At 38.8% G+C, this 17,026-nt stretch overlaps 1 protein-coding gene across 3 annotated transcripts in view; it reads left to right on the top strand.

The window, feature by feature from the left end:
• The window catches only part of CADM2 (cell adhesion molecule 2), a 1,249,250-nt gene that overhangs the window by 1,053,096 nt on the left and 179,128 nt on the right, over window positions 1–17,026 (top strand). For all 3 annotated transcript variants that reach the window (XM_069944426.1, XM_069944427.1, XM_069944425.1), the window contains 3 exons: window positions 1,485–1,637; window positions 6,370–6,507; window positions 9,404–9,574. In XM_069944426.1, the coding sequence (XP_069800527.1) occupies window positions 1,485–1,637; window positions 6,370–6,507; window positions 9,404–9,574 (462 nt within the window). The remainder of the gene's footprint in view (window positions 1–1,484; window positions 1,638–6,369; window positions 6,508–9,403; window positions 9,575–17,026) is intronic.

The raw sequence follows: 17,026 nt of genomic DNA, 5'->3' as shown, positions 1-17,026 counted from the left end.
GAGCAAGTGAACTGTACACTAATTATGTTTATTACTGGTCTCCTTTATGTTGTAGATTTGATTTCAGACTTTGATTCAAGTATGTTATTCCTATTAATGCCAATGAGTTTCTGTTAAGCATGAATGGATTTGGTGCTTAAGGGATGCTGTAGGTGATTCCCTGGTGTTCTATGCATTGATGATTGAGGTCTTTTTCTTAATAAGATGTTGGATAGTAAACGTTTCGAGAAATTACCTTTTTACATGCATTGCAGATAAGCCGTTGACTCATAACTCCCAGTCATTTAATCCACATTATGGAAAAGTGATACAATTATTTCTACAGTTGAAACCACGTCCCACCATTTCTTGTCAATAATAATCAGCGCAAATTGGGTGCTCAATGTTTTATTGGGCAAAACACATAAAAAATATCACAAATTTTGGCATATTTGATAAGGCTCAATGGCGGTTATTCATTTTGAACTTATGTATTATTGAGCATTCCTGGGAAGAAAAGGACAGAATGCGGGTTTTATTCACAAAATCTAATACATTATCAGAGTATAATGCCAATTGTTTAGAGGTCATATGAGTCGTTTCTCTAATGTAGAAGGATGTTGAACAATCCATTATTGAAGGGGGAAATGTTTTGGGTTAAAAATGTTTGAATTTAAGATTTGCTGTCTTTGAATTAGAAAAAAAAAACCACACACATGGTTCATTGGATTGCAGCTGATGGATGCAGTTCCGATTGAAAACATTTTAAAGGGGTTGTCAAGCAAAAAAAAACAAAAAAACTTTCAAATCAATTGGTGTCAGAAAGTTATATAGATTTGTAATTTACGTCTATTTAAAAATCTCAAGTCTTCCAGTACTTATTAGCTGATGTGCTGCAGAAAATGATGTTTTATTTACATTCAGACACAGTGCTCTCGGCTGACATCTCTGGCCGAGACAGGAACTGTCCTGAGCAGGAGAGGTTTTCTATGGGGATTTGCTACTGCTCTGGACAGTTCCTGACATGGACAGAGGTGGCAGCAGAGAGCACTGTGTCAGAAGGGAGAGAACACACCACTTCCTGCAGGACATACAACAGCTCATAAGTACTAGAATCTCAGCAGAGAGCACTGTTTCTGAATGTAAATAAAACAACACTTCCTGCAGTTTATATAGTAGCTTATAATTATGGGAAGACTTGAGATTTTTAAATAGAAAAAAGTTACAAATCTATATAACTTTCTGACACCAGATGATTTAAAAGAAAACATTTTTAGCTTGACAACCCCTTTAAATCAAGGATTGGAAATCTTCGGGCCTCCATCTGTTGCAAAACTACAATTCCAATCATGCCAGGACAACCAATGCTTTGGCTGTCCAAGCATATTGGGAATTGTAGTTGGGTGTTAAAATATATTAATTATCTTCTTCTTTTAATAAATATTTATTTAGTAATTATTATGTTTTCCCATATAATTAAAATATTTTGTTTGTTCTTCTTTCAGCACTAAGGGATAACAGGATTGAATTGGTCCGAGCCTCCTGGCACGAATTAAGTATCAGCATTACCGACGTCATGTTGTCAGATGAAGGCCAGTATACATGTTCCTTGTTTACAATGCCTGTGAAAACTTCCAAGGCTTTCCTCACAGTTTTAGGTAAGTACTGAAAAGTAACAAGTTACATGTTGTATACGTGTGTGTGTGTGTGTGTGTGTGTGTGTGTGTGTGTGTGTGTGTGTGTATATATATATTAGATGCAAGGCACATTCTGCTTTATTATTGTTAATACAAAAAAAAAAAAAATATATATATATAAATATAAATAAATATTCCCTTGCACACACACACAAATTATAATGATTGTCCCATAATAAAATCAACCCAAAGTCAAAATGATTTGCATTGGAGATACCATAATATGTTCAATAAATGATTCAATCAGTCTGTAACATCCCTGGTAACATCTTTTCCTTCATGATTATCGTAGGGGTCGTAGGGTGCTACACATTTATTCACTAAATAACGCACATTACAAAGTTATACAACTTTTTAATGTGTGTTATGTAAGTGAATGGCTCTCTTCCTCGTGTTCCCCCCACCCCCGGAAATGTGGTGCATTATACTCACAAAATCACTGTCCACCCAGGCCGCCATCTTGGGTCGAACACGTCATCTTCAGGAGGCCAGCCGGACCGCTCCAGCCCTCCCTCATGCCGGCCCCCCTTTGGCACATCATCAGCTGCTCAGCAGCGATTGGCCAAGCCTAGTTAAGCTCAGCCAATGGCGGATGAGCAGCTGACGACGCGCTGGAGGGGGGCTGGTATGAAGGACGGCTGGAGCAGTCCAGCCGGCCTCCTAAAGTTGATGCAATTGCCCAAGATGGTGGCAGGGGTTGACAGTAATTCAGTGAGTATAATGCCCAACACTTCCAGGGGTGGGGGGAACACTGAGAAGGGGGCCATTCACTTAAATAACACACATTACAAAGTTGTATAACTTTGTAATGTGTGTTATTTAGTGAATAAATGTGTAGCACTGCACTACCCCTTTATGATATGGTTTGGTGGGGCAGCTGTCAGACAGACATGCATCTAGCAATGAGCTGACTACATTGGGGGCACCTGATTGTATCACTGAGTGGACAGGCGACCTCATATAAGTTGGGAGGGTACCCTTTAAGCATGTCATGGTTTCTCTTGACAGTGTTGATCACATGGATAACCACTGAATGATAGCATGGAAAGCACATGGAGCATTCAAAGCATCTAATAACAAATTACTTTAATGACCACAAAAAAATATTCAAAACAAAAAAACATAATAGTGGTCATTAGGGGCAACCTATGAAGTTTAATATGTTCCCCTTTAGCAGTCTGAATGTTATAGGGAAAGATGGTCTAAACAGATATGTTGTTTCAAGGGAAATGTTCAGTACAACTTATTTTTGAGGGCAGTAGTGACAGCAATGTTGAACAGATTGGTGTAATACTTACATTATTCTGTTCAGCTGTTCTCCTAATATGTAGGAGAATAGGATTCTTGCCTCCCCCCTCCCCCCACCCACTAGCTACAGATTGAAAATTGACTGCCTATACACAGCATGGATAGATAACTGCCAATCAGCAGCTGGTGGGCGGGGTTTTTCTGGACTGGGCTCATGCACATAATAAAGAGGACTACATATTGTCCATGTTATTCAAGAGGATATCTCCGAGTCAGCTGCACAGAACAATGTAAGTGACACACCATTCTGTTCAGCTTCTCTGTCACTAGTTTATGCTACCCTGAGATAGGACAGTATAAACCTACTGACAGAGTCTCTTTAAATATCTGCTTGTTTAGAGTTTGACTCCAGTGGACGATGCTACTCAGTCACTGACAAGTTCTGGTATTTAAATGAATTGAACATTTCCTCGCAAAATGATATTAATCTAGTCAAGCTCCCCTCTACCCACTCTATAACTTATAGACAGGACATGTTAATTGTAACAGTTTCCCTTTACGTTATGTTTACTCTTTTTTTTTGGTAGTTCAGTCAGTAGATTCTCAGGACACCATTTTATTTAAGAAATGAAAGAGGGAATGACATATTTAAATACTCCAGCAAGTAATGTGTGAGGAAGCCTATTGTTTAGGCTAAGTCAGAAACATGGACACTGTCTTGTGAATTCCCTAATTAGACCAAGAGGAGGTTATTTCAATGGAAAGGTGATTATGTAGCATATCAAAGAAGACCAACGTTGTCTCAGATATTGATCAGATTTGCAATATTTCCTGTACTTCAAAAGTTCGCAACACAAAAAGTTGCAACAACAACTGGGAACACTCCCTGTGATGCATAGTTATTCGACATGTTCAATGTGCTGTCCATGGGGATGAACAAAGGAAACTATTGCAAATCTTGTGACAATCTATTTCTGAGACAATTGTTGTCTTCATTGATATTACTTTCTGGGGTATTCGACTATGAACGGTTCCCTTTTGTTTCTGAAATAAAAGAATGTTCTTAAAATTTTGACCTACCATGTGTTTGTAGCTAAAACCCCAAGAGTTTCAATGCAAAGCTTTGCATCTTTTCTTTGTTTCTGACCCATTCCCGGTTTTGTTTTGTACAAAAACATCTGACAAAAAAAAAAAAAACTATGGGGGAGATTTATCAAACATGGTGTAAAGTGAAACTGTCTCAGTTGCCCCTAGCAACCAATCCGATTCCACCTTTCATTCCCCACAGACTCTTTGGAAAATGAAAGGTGGAATCTGATTGGTTGTTGTACTAGGGGAGCCAGTTTCACTTTACACCATGTTTGATAAATCCCCCCCCCCTGTAAACATTGCCTCAAAGCTAATTTAAAGGCTCAAACACTATACATAAACATGTATTAATTTTTTTATTTTTCACTTCTAAATACTAAATTTTTCCCTTTTATTCACAACTCTGTGTTTATAGTTTTCCCGTGCTGGTATCCTTTTATGCCCAGGGGATAGTATTTTGGGTATGGCCTAACCTTCAGCTTTCAACTATATATTCTTAAGGACAAAGTGAGCCATATAACTCAAAAGTTTTATTGCTCCTTTCTTTTTTTGTGTGGCATTTTTTTTCTTGGTTCCCACCATTTCTGCCACAGACTATAAGTTTTTGAAGCTTTTATGGGGCACCCTTCACCATTTATACCTTATTCCCTAAACGATCTCTCTTTTTTCCTTCTGAGGGTTTCGGTGACACTAAAAATGAAAGAGATTCATCGAGAAAGCCAAGGAATAACACTTAAACTCACCACTTTATGAGATTCATTGAATGTCAGCAGCTGAATCAGATGAAATTGCTATAGTTTATTGCAAACACGCCTATGTTCCTAACCTGTTATACAATTTTAAAGATTGATTATTTTTTTTTTTGCCTGCGATCTTCACTTGTTTTAGAAGACCAGGTTCTTTCACTTAATAGGACTAATGCTGAATGCCAGTTATATTAAAGTTAATCCAGCTAGTGAATTGGTTTTGTGCATAGTATGTGAAAGCTGGCTTTTTTGTAAGCCCCGCTGAGACTATTTTACAAAAAAAATCTTTACAAGTTTGCCATTAAGGACAAAAACTACCCATTCTAAGCACAGTATATCAGAATAATAACTTCCTCAGCTTAATGCTCTTCCTCGGAGACCCATCTTTGGATCCAAAGTATAAATATCTGGCTAAATCCTCCATATAAAGTGATGGTTCGGCATTATACAGGCAGTGCTAAGAAAATAAAGGTTTTTCATATACAAGCTACTGTCTGAGCATGTTACTATATAGGTGATTTGAATGCTTTTTTACTGGTATAATTTATTTGAAATTTATATCACTTTTTCGTTTTTAGTGGGAACTTTTTTTTAACTGAATTTTAAATAAATTATTTTAATTTTATAAACATTTTAAATTTGCCGCATATTTTTCTTTATTATTTTATTTTCTTAAATTTCATATTTTATTCTTTATTTTCATATTTAGAAATAGTATTTAATCTTTTATTAGGCTATATTTTATAGACTATTTATTTCATATACTTTTCAGATTTTTTTTTTTTTATAGAATAATTATTTTTTTAATAATCTAATAGGAAAATATATATTATTTTAGAGAACTTCAGGGTGTCCAACACTTATGTTAAAGCATGAATGTTTCAGCTCATTCAGGTTTTAAAGTGCAGAGATTTCTTTACCTTACTATTTATTTAGTATTTACTAAGACTGGTAAGAGATAAACTGACCTTATGTAAACTCCTGATGCTATTTGTTTTGGAAGATTTATTAAAGGGATACTCCAGCCAGGACCCTTTTTTTTCACATTCGCCTACCTTCATACCTCGCCATCTCCAGCACGTCAATTCCTGGTCTCTGGCTGCTTCCTGGTCTGAGATGATACTTGAGAAGTAATGTTTAAGGCTCAGCCATTCAGAGGTAGAGGCGAGACACTGCTACAGCCTCTGATTGGCTAAGCATCACATCACATCACTGCCTATCACAAGTCCTGTCTCAGACCAGGAAGCTGCCGGGGACTGAAGTAGAAGGATGCGGGTAGCATTGCGGGAGCTAGGGAGGTAAATAGGTGTAATTATTTTCTCCCGCCCCCTCTCAGAGTACCCCTTTAAGAGGTGCTACAGTAAAATCTATCCCTGCTTAAAGCTGGTGTATATTTCAGCTATGATTTACCCCAGTTTGCTGACATAAATCATATAGACTTGAAGGGGTGCCATGTCAATGCTCTTTTTATGCAATTATTTGCCCACTTGGCTAATACTGCAAAATACTAGAAACCTGATGTCAAATCTCACCTATATATATATTTTTTTTTTTTTACAATATGCATTTTCTATATAATATTTATTTGTATGATCTTTATATTGATTTAGGTGTTCCCGAGAAGCCACACATTACAGGATATTCACCCCCAGTTATGGAAGGAGAACCAATACGACTGACATGTAAAACTTCTGGAAGCAAACCAGCTGCAGAACTTAGATGGTTCAAAGGTGACCAAGAAATTACAGGTATGATTCTTGGCATTAAAGGGGTATTCTGGCATTCATTTACGAAAATTGGAAGAAGAGTTGTACAGCAATATTACAACACTAATCCTACTAATCTTATATCCTCCATCCAACATTCTATTCCCACTGAGCAAAGAAAGAATGGACAGCTCCATCATCATCACCAGTAGTCAATATGGGTTACATTTCCCATCTTGCATTGCTGTTCTCCTCCCCTGCTGTTCTCCTCGTTCTTCTCCTCCTCCCTGGCTGCTAAAGATGAAGTATTCTAACCTGGCCAACTCAGCCTGGCATCGCCCTGCTGTCACTTACTGGTTGGGTTTGGTGGTGGTGATGGTGGGGCTCTGCATCTCTGAGTCTGTATCTGAGACCTCACATGCCTCCAAGGACATTCCACAAGCCCCTAAGATGAGCCTGATCTCAGTAGGAAACACAAAAGCCTAAAATATAAAACTAAACACTTTTAAAATTGCTTACTTCTGTATCCTCAATCCCAAATACTAATTGTTTACTATGTGTATACACTCCGGCCGGGATTCTATAGGTGGCAATGTTATGTATATTTTCTTAATATTCATGACCGTTGTTGCAATCGGCAACAATAGTAGTAGTTTTGCGAAAATATTTGTAGTGTGAACATAGCCCTAAAGTTATCTTCCAAGATGTTCTTGATGAGTTTATTATGGTAAATACAGAGACATGTGAACTGTTTTAATCTGTTAGAGTATAGAGAAGACAATAGAGAAGCCCTCGATTTAAAGTGTTTCTCCTTATCTCATGCTTTGCTGCAGGACACAGATTCTATAAAAAGTCTGTGAAGTCCATGTCCTGCAGTGAAGAGGAGAGAAGAGCTCGGCTGAACACTTCTCTTTGCCAGGCTTAGTGATCAGGGGGGGGATCTCAGCACCCAGACCGCAAACAAACAAACAAACAAACATTTGACATGTCTCTAAGGGGACACTTTAAAGCATAGGCTCAGACATATTGGATCTGTTATGTATTGGGCTTGCTTATATTATATATTATATATTACCTTATCCATTTAGTATTGTATGCATACTAGTGATGAAGTGACTATTAAGGCATAAATAGTGTTGACCCCTAATAAGAATGAGCCAAATATATTTAAAACCCAGAAAAAGAGATTCCCTTTAAAAGGGTGCCTGATATTATAACTTAAAAATGTAAATTGTCAGGGGATGTAAAATAAGGAATGTAGATACAAAAGGAAAAAATGGCAATCACCAGCTGGGTGTTGAATCATCCGACTTTATTGAGCATGTGAGGATAGGGCGATCCTCGATCCTCACAGGCTAAATAACACCCAGCTGGTGAGTGCCATCTTTTCCCTTTTGTATCTGCATTGTTTAGACAGTTATTCAAGATTAGGCACCACCTAGGCATACATGACTGATGGTCTGCCAGAGTATCTGCCGTGAGTGGGAACTGGAGCGATGCCATCTGCTTTTCTCTACTTGTTGTTGCAAAATAATGAATATTTGCAACTTGCTTTCATTTTTTGTTTTCAATTATAATGCTGTAAAACAAAGCTATACTTACAAGTATCCAGGTCCAGTCTCCGGAAGGTAGCAATATGACAGCTAAACTTACTGTATTTAGGTCCAGTCTCCTGAAGGCAGCTATATAACAGCTATACTTACTGTATCGAGGTCCAGTCTCCTGAAAGCTGTTATATAAACAGCTATACTTACTGTATCCAAGTTCAGTCTCCTGAAGGCAGCTATATAACAGCAATACCTACTGTATTTAGGTCCAGTCTCCTGAAGGCTGCTGTATAACAGCTATACTTACTATATCCAAGTCCAGTCTCTTGAAGGCAGCTATATAACAGCAATCCTTACTGTATTGAGGTCCAGTCTCCTGAAAGCTGTTATATAAACAGCTATACTTACTGTATCCAAGTCCAGTCTCCTGAAGGCAGCTATATAAGAGCAATACTTACTGTATCCAAGTTCAGTCTCCTAAAGGCAGCTATATCACAGCTATACTTACTAGAAATCCAGGTCCAGTCTCCTGAAGGCAGCTATATAACAGCTATACTTACATGTATCAAGGTCCAGTCTCCTAAAGGCAGCTTTTTAGTCTTGAAAAAAAGAGTATAAACAGAAGTTTTCCTGGCCAGCAGAGAGTGTTGCGGCTCAATTCGTCTGTCAATCAAATGACTGCCTTCTCTTTGAGATGACGTCCTGCATTTGGTCTCTTTTATTCAGCCAGCATAAGACTAAAAAAGCTTCCATCAGGAGACTGGACATAAATTTCAAGTAAGTAAATTGTAAATTGCAAACATGCTTTATATCACATCCTCTGTGTATTTAGATTTTCAACGACATGCCCATTTCAATTCTGGAAACTATCAATCCATTTAAAATCTGAAGCCAAGCATTTGTATTCCTTGTCATAGCCAGCAGTTTGTGCAGGGGTCAGATATAGTGCTGTCATTATGTTGGGATTAATATAAGATTTCAGCTTTGACTGGATATTGTATTTCATTCTATCTGTGTGGAGGGTCATGGCTTACTGAACCATTGTTACCAATGCTTATCTATCTTCAGTACTAGACACTTACTCGGGATAATCTTAAGTCTTCTATAAGGAATTGGCTTCAAAATAATGTAAAAAAAATAGAAATTATATTTTACCTTTACCTTGGTCGTAGTATTTTCTATTAAAATACACCTACTTGTATAAGCAATTCTCTTTTCTTTTCTTGTAAATTGCATATTAAAGTATAAAGAAAACCCAGCCACATAATAGACTTTAATAAGGCTTATTCAATGCTTATTTAGAAGGAAAACTGCAGTAAGGAATTAGGCACTGTGTTTTGATACTGGTATAATGAACCTTTTAGTGAACTCCTGACTTCTTTTTAATATAGACGTCGAGAAAATACAAGAGAGGGATAGCAATGGAAAGACGTTCACAGTGACCAGCGTCCTGGATTTCCGAGGGGATCGTAAAGATGATGGGGCAGTTGTGAGCTGCAGAGTGGACCACGAATCCTTAAGCTCAGCACCTCATATAGCAACACAGGCCTTAGATATTCACTGTAAGTACAGATATGCAATAAAATAGCAATTATAGGAATGTATGGCAACATTTTTATTTATTTATTTATCTATTTATTGCAATTTGTTTTATGTTTTTCAACTGATCTAAATGGCTTGAGAAACTGATGATAAAGTGTCATCTGTGCGCATCAGGTTTTTCAAACAATCTCCTTTCAACGTCAATAATAAAAGAAAAATCGAGACAGAACTCGTAATGATGGAACTGATGAAGACTAATGCAATCTGATGCTCTTAACCTCACCTGTGTATCAGCAAGCATCAGTCTTCATTAGTTCTGCCATCATGGCATTTATTCTTAATCCATAACATCCGTAGGACTGTGCATTTGACATCAGTTTTTCTGTCACTTTGGATCAGTTGAAGAAAAGATTAATATGCTGCAAGAAGATTCTTTCATGTGTCTAAAAAATATTGTAAAGTGAAAGGTACAGAATGCCTTGTTATTGCACACAACAAAGGGAGACATGTTGGCTGGTGCTGGGAGTAGGTTTCCCTGGGCCCACCGGTGGCAATGATGCTGACTAGAGATGAGCAAATTTACAATAGGAACGAAGTGAATCGCTTTGTATCATCTACATTCTGCTAATCAGGCTGTGGGCTTTGAAGTCTGCTCAGCTCAGTGCCGCTCCTTCCTGGGTGTTGGGAAAAGATGGATCCAGTCCTGGGAAACTTCTCCCAGTTTCCTAGGACAGGATCTATCTTTTCCCAGTACCTGGAGAGGAGTAGCAGGGAGCGTCACGGGGCAGAGCAGACTTCTTAGCCCGCAGCCTGATGAGCAGAATGTAGATAGGAAAGAAGCATTTCATTGAATATCAAAAGGTATCATAGGCTAATGTTAACTCCTAGTGGAAATTAAGTGGATTCAAAGTCAATCCTTAAAGGGGTTGTCCCACCATTAAACATAATATTTATTGTATAGATTAGTAATGGAAAACATTCATCTTTCTAGTTGTTGCAAAGATACAATTCCTATCATGCCTGGACAACCAATGGCTATCAGGTAAAGTATAATAAGAATTGTAGTTTCCTCACAATTGGAGTGCCAAAGGTCCACCATGATTTGTATGGGAGTCAGGTCGTGACATCACCATTTTATCCAGGAAGTGAAGCTTTGATGTAGTAGTAAGTGCAGGGGAAAAAAGCACTTTATAAGCATTTCCCGTAATAAGTGTGTATTGGTGATTTAGATAACTTTTGGAGGCCAATACAATACTTATATAAATGTTCGCCGGACTTCTCCTTTAATGAAATGGTATACTCTAGATTTCCTTTTGTATCCCTAGATCTTTAGATACAAAGATTAATTTTGCAGAACTGATAATAAAATAGTTTAGCATATTGATCCTTACTTCCACTATTAGATTTATTTATTACAAAAGTATCTGTGAAATCCATACATCTCAATGTGTTTGTTTCAGCAACAGCATACTTGGATTTTTTCTAGACCCATCAGTTCAAGGAGACAGCGACATTTCTGCAAAACAAAACTCCCTTGCATTAATTTACTTTAATAAGTCCTATTTAAATTCTATGTACAGTATACTAGTAACGAAAAGATAAAAAGTGACACACAGAGTTAAAGTGTATTGCCTCTTCCCTAGCTGGCATTACATTGATATGCATAGGGGAATAGGATTGGCACATAGCACCATTTAGTTGGTGTAAAACTGCCCATGGACATGAAATAATGCCTTCCCGCTAACAATTAGGATGCCTGATTCCCCCATTAATGTGCTCATTTGTGCCGCTCATTAGAGGAGCATTGAATGAATGGCTTCACGGCCACACGATTATTATGGTGATACATAACATAGTATTGATAGATCTAACACCTTATATTGTTTTACTGGCCAAGTTCATCCAAGAGGACATGCTACATAAGTCATCTTGTGCGCCAGTGTATCTGCTTTGTACCTGAATTTACATTTTTTTCCCCATTATTTTATATGTGTATATATTTTTGAAATAATGAACTCATTAATATTCGGTAGAAATAACATGTGAATCTATCTTATTCATGAGCTCATTAAGAAAATGGGCATTTCTTTCTGACCATGTATTGCCTCTGGGGACACATTTTCTTTCCAGCTGTAACTTGCCCCTTGGATAAAACAAGTGTTAATAGAGGGCAGTAAGTGGATGTTTTGATGGACTGAATAGACCGAAAATAACCATTATATAGGGGGGGGGGGGATAAATGTTTCTCTTACTTTCTTCTACATCTAACGCCAACTTCCTTTTTAACGCTCTTGTGGTTTATCAGTAAGTGTTTCTTCTTGATAACAAACATTAGTAAAAAAAATACTATAAAAGCATCATACTGGAAAACAAATGATACCTCAAATAAATCAATTAGGTCTGGTTGTATCTATGACAGCTGACTGCGGACGGGAGAGGGACGTTTGTCATCCCTAAGTAGAATAAGTATTTTGACTTTCACCCTCTTCCACCTTCTACTTAGCTAGCAGCTATGTAAAACTAGTAACTAATGATGAGCAGAACTTTTGTAATTAATTTGGCCACCCTAATTTGACCGATTTAGCCACACACTTGTTTCACCAGGTGAAGAGTACCCTCACTCTGGTGTGTGTGTGTTGCCGGGGGGGGGGGGGGGGGGGGGGGGGAATAGTTAAAGCAAATGTCGAGTTACTAAATAAAGGTTTCTATACAAAATGATCTACATGGCCAAGCAGATAATAATGGTGCCACCCATTCCTCGCATGATTTTGCTAACTATGCAAGTTCCCAGCACCCCCAGTGCACTGTTTACTGCTCCTCTTGGTGAAGCAGCCAGACTTGATTCTGAAGGTGGCATGTCACCTTAGGAGGGTATATTGGTGCCTTGGAAGTGCCTCCAGTGCATTGAACTAGCACATTTGAATATTTACAAACCAGAGGAGATCTGGGGACTTGAGTGGCAGTATGAGGAATGTATAAGAGAAACAGATCACTGATCTCAAGGAGACCAGCCAAAGATAACACTGCTGACTGCTGAGTAAAGCGCTTAATGCAGTGAAATCCTAGGTGCATTGCTCCCTGGGAAACACGTATATGCAAAAGAAAGAGCCTGTGGAACCTCAGTGGAATTTAAGAGTCTCAAAACACAGGTACTAGCCAGATATCCCTTCAAGAAGGGCCCAGCCAAGGGGTGGCTCCTGTAAGGAAACCACCAAAACCCCAATATTAAGTGGCCCTATAAGTCAATGTAATGACAAGGGAAAAACCAAGACCAGGTATCCATCCAAAGACAGCTGTTTCAGGGTGTTGCCCCTCATCAACGTGGAGCAGGATGAGAAATGTACAGTGCCAAGCAGGTCATATACAAATCTTTAGTCATTCTTTAAGTGACCAAACAGTAAGAATCCTAACAGTAATAAGCAATGTGTAGTGCAGCACTACTTGCTGTACAGGAGTCACTGCTTTTCTAAGTAGTTTTCTAGGCATTCTACCCTATGGCAATTTTCTGTAGTACATGTGTACATGAGCAGAGGCTCCTGTCTTTTTTAAGAGTCCTTGCCTGCAGAGATTCCCCTGAAACAACTTACAAATGTTTCTGACTAGGTATTTTTTTTATTATTTGTAACAAATTTGATTAATTTTAAGTTGATTAGCTCTACCAGTTGCACCAGATTGGATTCTGATGAAAAAAAGAACCACAGATAGGCGCTGCAGGGGCGGTTACAGGTGGCAGATGAAAATACTTTTGGAGTAAGATGTCAGTACACTTATCCTTTAGGGTGTTACACCGGTATGACTCCAAAAGACAGCATGAGGTATACAAAAAGGAACACTACTCTTCACCAGATTCTGATGTCTCTTGGGCCCTGGTACAAGAGGTCAACTTGGCCCCCCCTTTCTCAATGCTATTGGTAGATATATATCTAAAGACTGATATTACCAATAATACCAGTATACAGGAAATATTATCACCATACATATTACCGCCATACTGTTACTAACCAAATCCTGTTACTGAGACCAATATTGCCAATATTACCAGTACACAAGGGGAAATATTACCACCATACCACAACCATCACAAACATTTTGTTACTGTCCAAATCCAGTATACTAAATCCAATAAAACACAGTACCAGATAACAAGTAACAAATAATTCCACCAAATGCTGACTAATACCACCACATACTAACACCCCACTGCTACTGACTAATACCACCACATACTGACTAACACCACCGCTGCTACTGACTAATACCACCACATAGTGACTAACACCACCACTGCTATTGATTAACACCACCACATACTGACTAACACCACCGCTGCTACTGAATAAAATCCTCTGTACATAGACCAATACCACTTCATACAGTCATATAGAGGTGGATGCATTGTACACAGGATCTATACACCATATACCTTAAAGTGCAGTTATATCAAGTGACTCACAGGGGACGTCTTCTCTGATCGGAGTTCTTTCCTTTTCATCTTCTCCATCTGCCCTGGGCCATTATGAGAACTTCTCTGAGTCACAAATCAACAGAATCTGCCAGACAGACATATTAGGCTCCTCACACTGACACCATCCTCATATCTATACATTGCACATCTGTTCTGTCCCCTTTACACCCTCATTTTTTAGGCAGCCCTGACACTATGTGACCCCCCCCTTACAGTACATGCCCCCCTCTGTGCATGCTCTATTGTATACACCCCCCATGTAGTCCACCTTATAGATGGACCCCCAATGTTTTCCCCTCATCATCCTCTTGTTCCTTAATCATCATACCACTACACCCTCCATCATCATCTTGTTCCTTAATCATCATACCACTACACCCCCATCATCTTGTTCCTTCATCATCATACCACTACACCCCCATCATCCTCTTGTTCCTTAATCATCATACCACTACACCCCTCATCATCCTCTTGTTCCTTAATCATCATACCACTACACCCCTCATGATCCTCTCGTTCCTTCATCATCATACCACTACACCCCTCATAATCCTCTTGTTCCTTCATCATTATACCACTACACCACCCCTCATCATCCTCTTGTTCCTTCATCATCATACCATTACACCCCTCATCATCCTCTTGTTCCTTTATCATCATACCACTACACCCCCATCCTCTTGTTCCTTCATCATCATACCACTACATCCCTATCATCCTCTTGTTCCTTCATCATCATACCACTACACTCCCATTCTCTTGTTCCTTCATCATGATACCACTTCACCCCTCATCATCCTCTTGTTCATTTATAATCATACCACTACACCCCTCATCATCCTCTTGTTCCTTCATCATACCACTACATCCCCATCATCCTCTTGTTCCTTCATCATCATCATACCACTACACCCCCATCATCCTCTTGTTCCTTCATCATCATCATACCACTACACCCCCATCATCCTCTTGTTCCTCCATCATCATACCACTACACCCCCATCATCCTCTTGTTCCTTCATCATCATACCACAACTCCCCTCATCATCTTCTTGTTCTATCATCATACCACTATACCCCTCAACATCTTCTTGTTCCTTCATCATCATACCACAACTCCCCTCATCATCCTCTTGTTCCATCATCATACCACTATACCCCTCATCATCTTCTTGTTCCTTTATCATCATACCACTACATCCCTCATCATGCCCTTTAAAACAATGGTTTCTCTAGTCTTCTAGTCACACGCACTGGCGGGCTTTCCGCAACAGGCGGGGCGGGGCTTCCCGGGACCTGTTTTTTTGCCTACGCGATGCTTCCAGCCCCGCAAGTCAGCCGGGGGCCCGTCCCAGCCTGCCTCTTGTGATCGCAAGCAAAACATTGCTTGCAATCACAAGAAGGAGTGGGAGGGGAGCAGTACAGAGGCAAGGGGGGGCCTCGCGGACCCCCCCTTGGCAGCGGCTCGGTTGCAGCGGCAACCGCCACGACCGCGGTAGCTACGCCACTGGTGTCCGAAATGCATGAAACTTGAAGGAGAAGTGATTGTATAGAGTGCTGTAGCCAGCGGCAGATGGTCCTCTTAGTTGACATCTAATTGCAGAGACACTTTATGTGGATGAAAGAAGTTTTAATTCCCACAAGTGTTTTGAGAGACAGCAAGTCTCTTTTCATCACATAGTAACATTCAGTGACACCATATTAGTGCACACAATGCTAAACTTTGCAATCAATTGTGGCTGTCACAGGCAAAACTGGAACGTGAGCCTTAGAATGTACCATATACTTCTGGCTGGAGTGGATTAAAAACACAGAAAGGCTATGTTCACACAATGTTGAAATTGAGTGGATGGCTGCCATATAACAGTAAATAACTGCCATTATTTCAATATAACAGCCGTTGTTTTAAAATAACAGCAAATATTTGCCATTAAATGGCGACCATCCACTCAATTTCAACATTGTGTGAACAGAGCCTTTCTGTGTTTTCAATCCACTCCTAGTTTTGGTTGCAATATGAGGACCACAATACTGACTGAAATATACGTAGTGTGAACCCAGTCTCAATGTGATGAGAGTACCCCATTACTGTACGACAATATAAATTAAGACAAAAAACAAAAAAATAATGATAATTTTCCACACGGTACACTGGAAATAATCAGTTGTATAGAATGCAACATTCAATCACAGATCAAAGTTTTGTGTTACATACGTAATTTTGTATAGATGCTTATACTATCACAGAAACTCCCATTCATATACTCTATTAGGGCTTATTGACAACATAAATGAAGTTCCTCCACTTGTGAGCAATCAAGCACTGGCTCCTAATCAGATAGACTTTGATTGTATATATTGAACTGATGGCCACTATGTAATAACATTCCATTATTTTTGGTTGACATCAATTTTTCTTAGAAAAAAAATAATCCCTCCAATGGCTCACATATGAAATAGTTTGTCTCTTATAGGACAACCCATTTAACTCCTTTAACCTTGGAGAAGATTATTTGTGTAAATAAATTGTTTAAAAATCATCTGAAACAACTTTCATCATTCATACAATCAAACTTTGTCTATGGGCAGCTTGAGAGCTTGTGCTAATAACAGAGCTATTAAAAGCTTCATGGAGGCTCTTCAAGGGAATGTATCACCTAGATTTTTCCTTGATTAGCTCCATTTTCTGATTGCAAATATTTTATTTCATTTTTTTTTTATTTTGGGGACAGCCATATTACCTGAGTTGTGTTTAACAGTAGAGATGAGGGACTTACTCGGGAATTCGCTTTGTGAAGTTTGCGAATATTCAGTCGAATATACAAATCGTGAATCGAATATACAAATCTGTGAATCGCATACAAATGGCAAACTATAAAAGCTACATTAGTGGGACTATTACAGATTAGCTATTTTTTAAACAGTTGTTGCTGTGACAGTGTCAACATTGGAAAATGTCAATCATTCATTTTTCGCCATGGACAGTAGTGGATCAGCGGCGTAATAT

The sequence above is a fragment of the Dendropsophus ebraccatus genome, chromosome 11 (genome assembly GCF_027789765.1).
Source record: "Dendropsophus ebraccatus isolate aDenEbr1 chromosome 11, aDenEbr1.pat, whole genome shotgun sequence".
NCBI classification, from domain to species: domain Eukaryota; kingdom Metazoa; phylum Chordata; class Amphibia; order Anura; family Hylidae; genus Dendropsophus; species Dendropsophus ebraccatus.
This window is presented reverse-complemented; position numbering and strand designations above follow the sequence as displayed.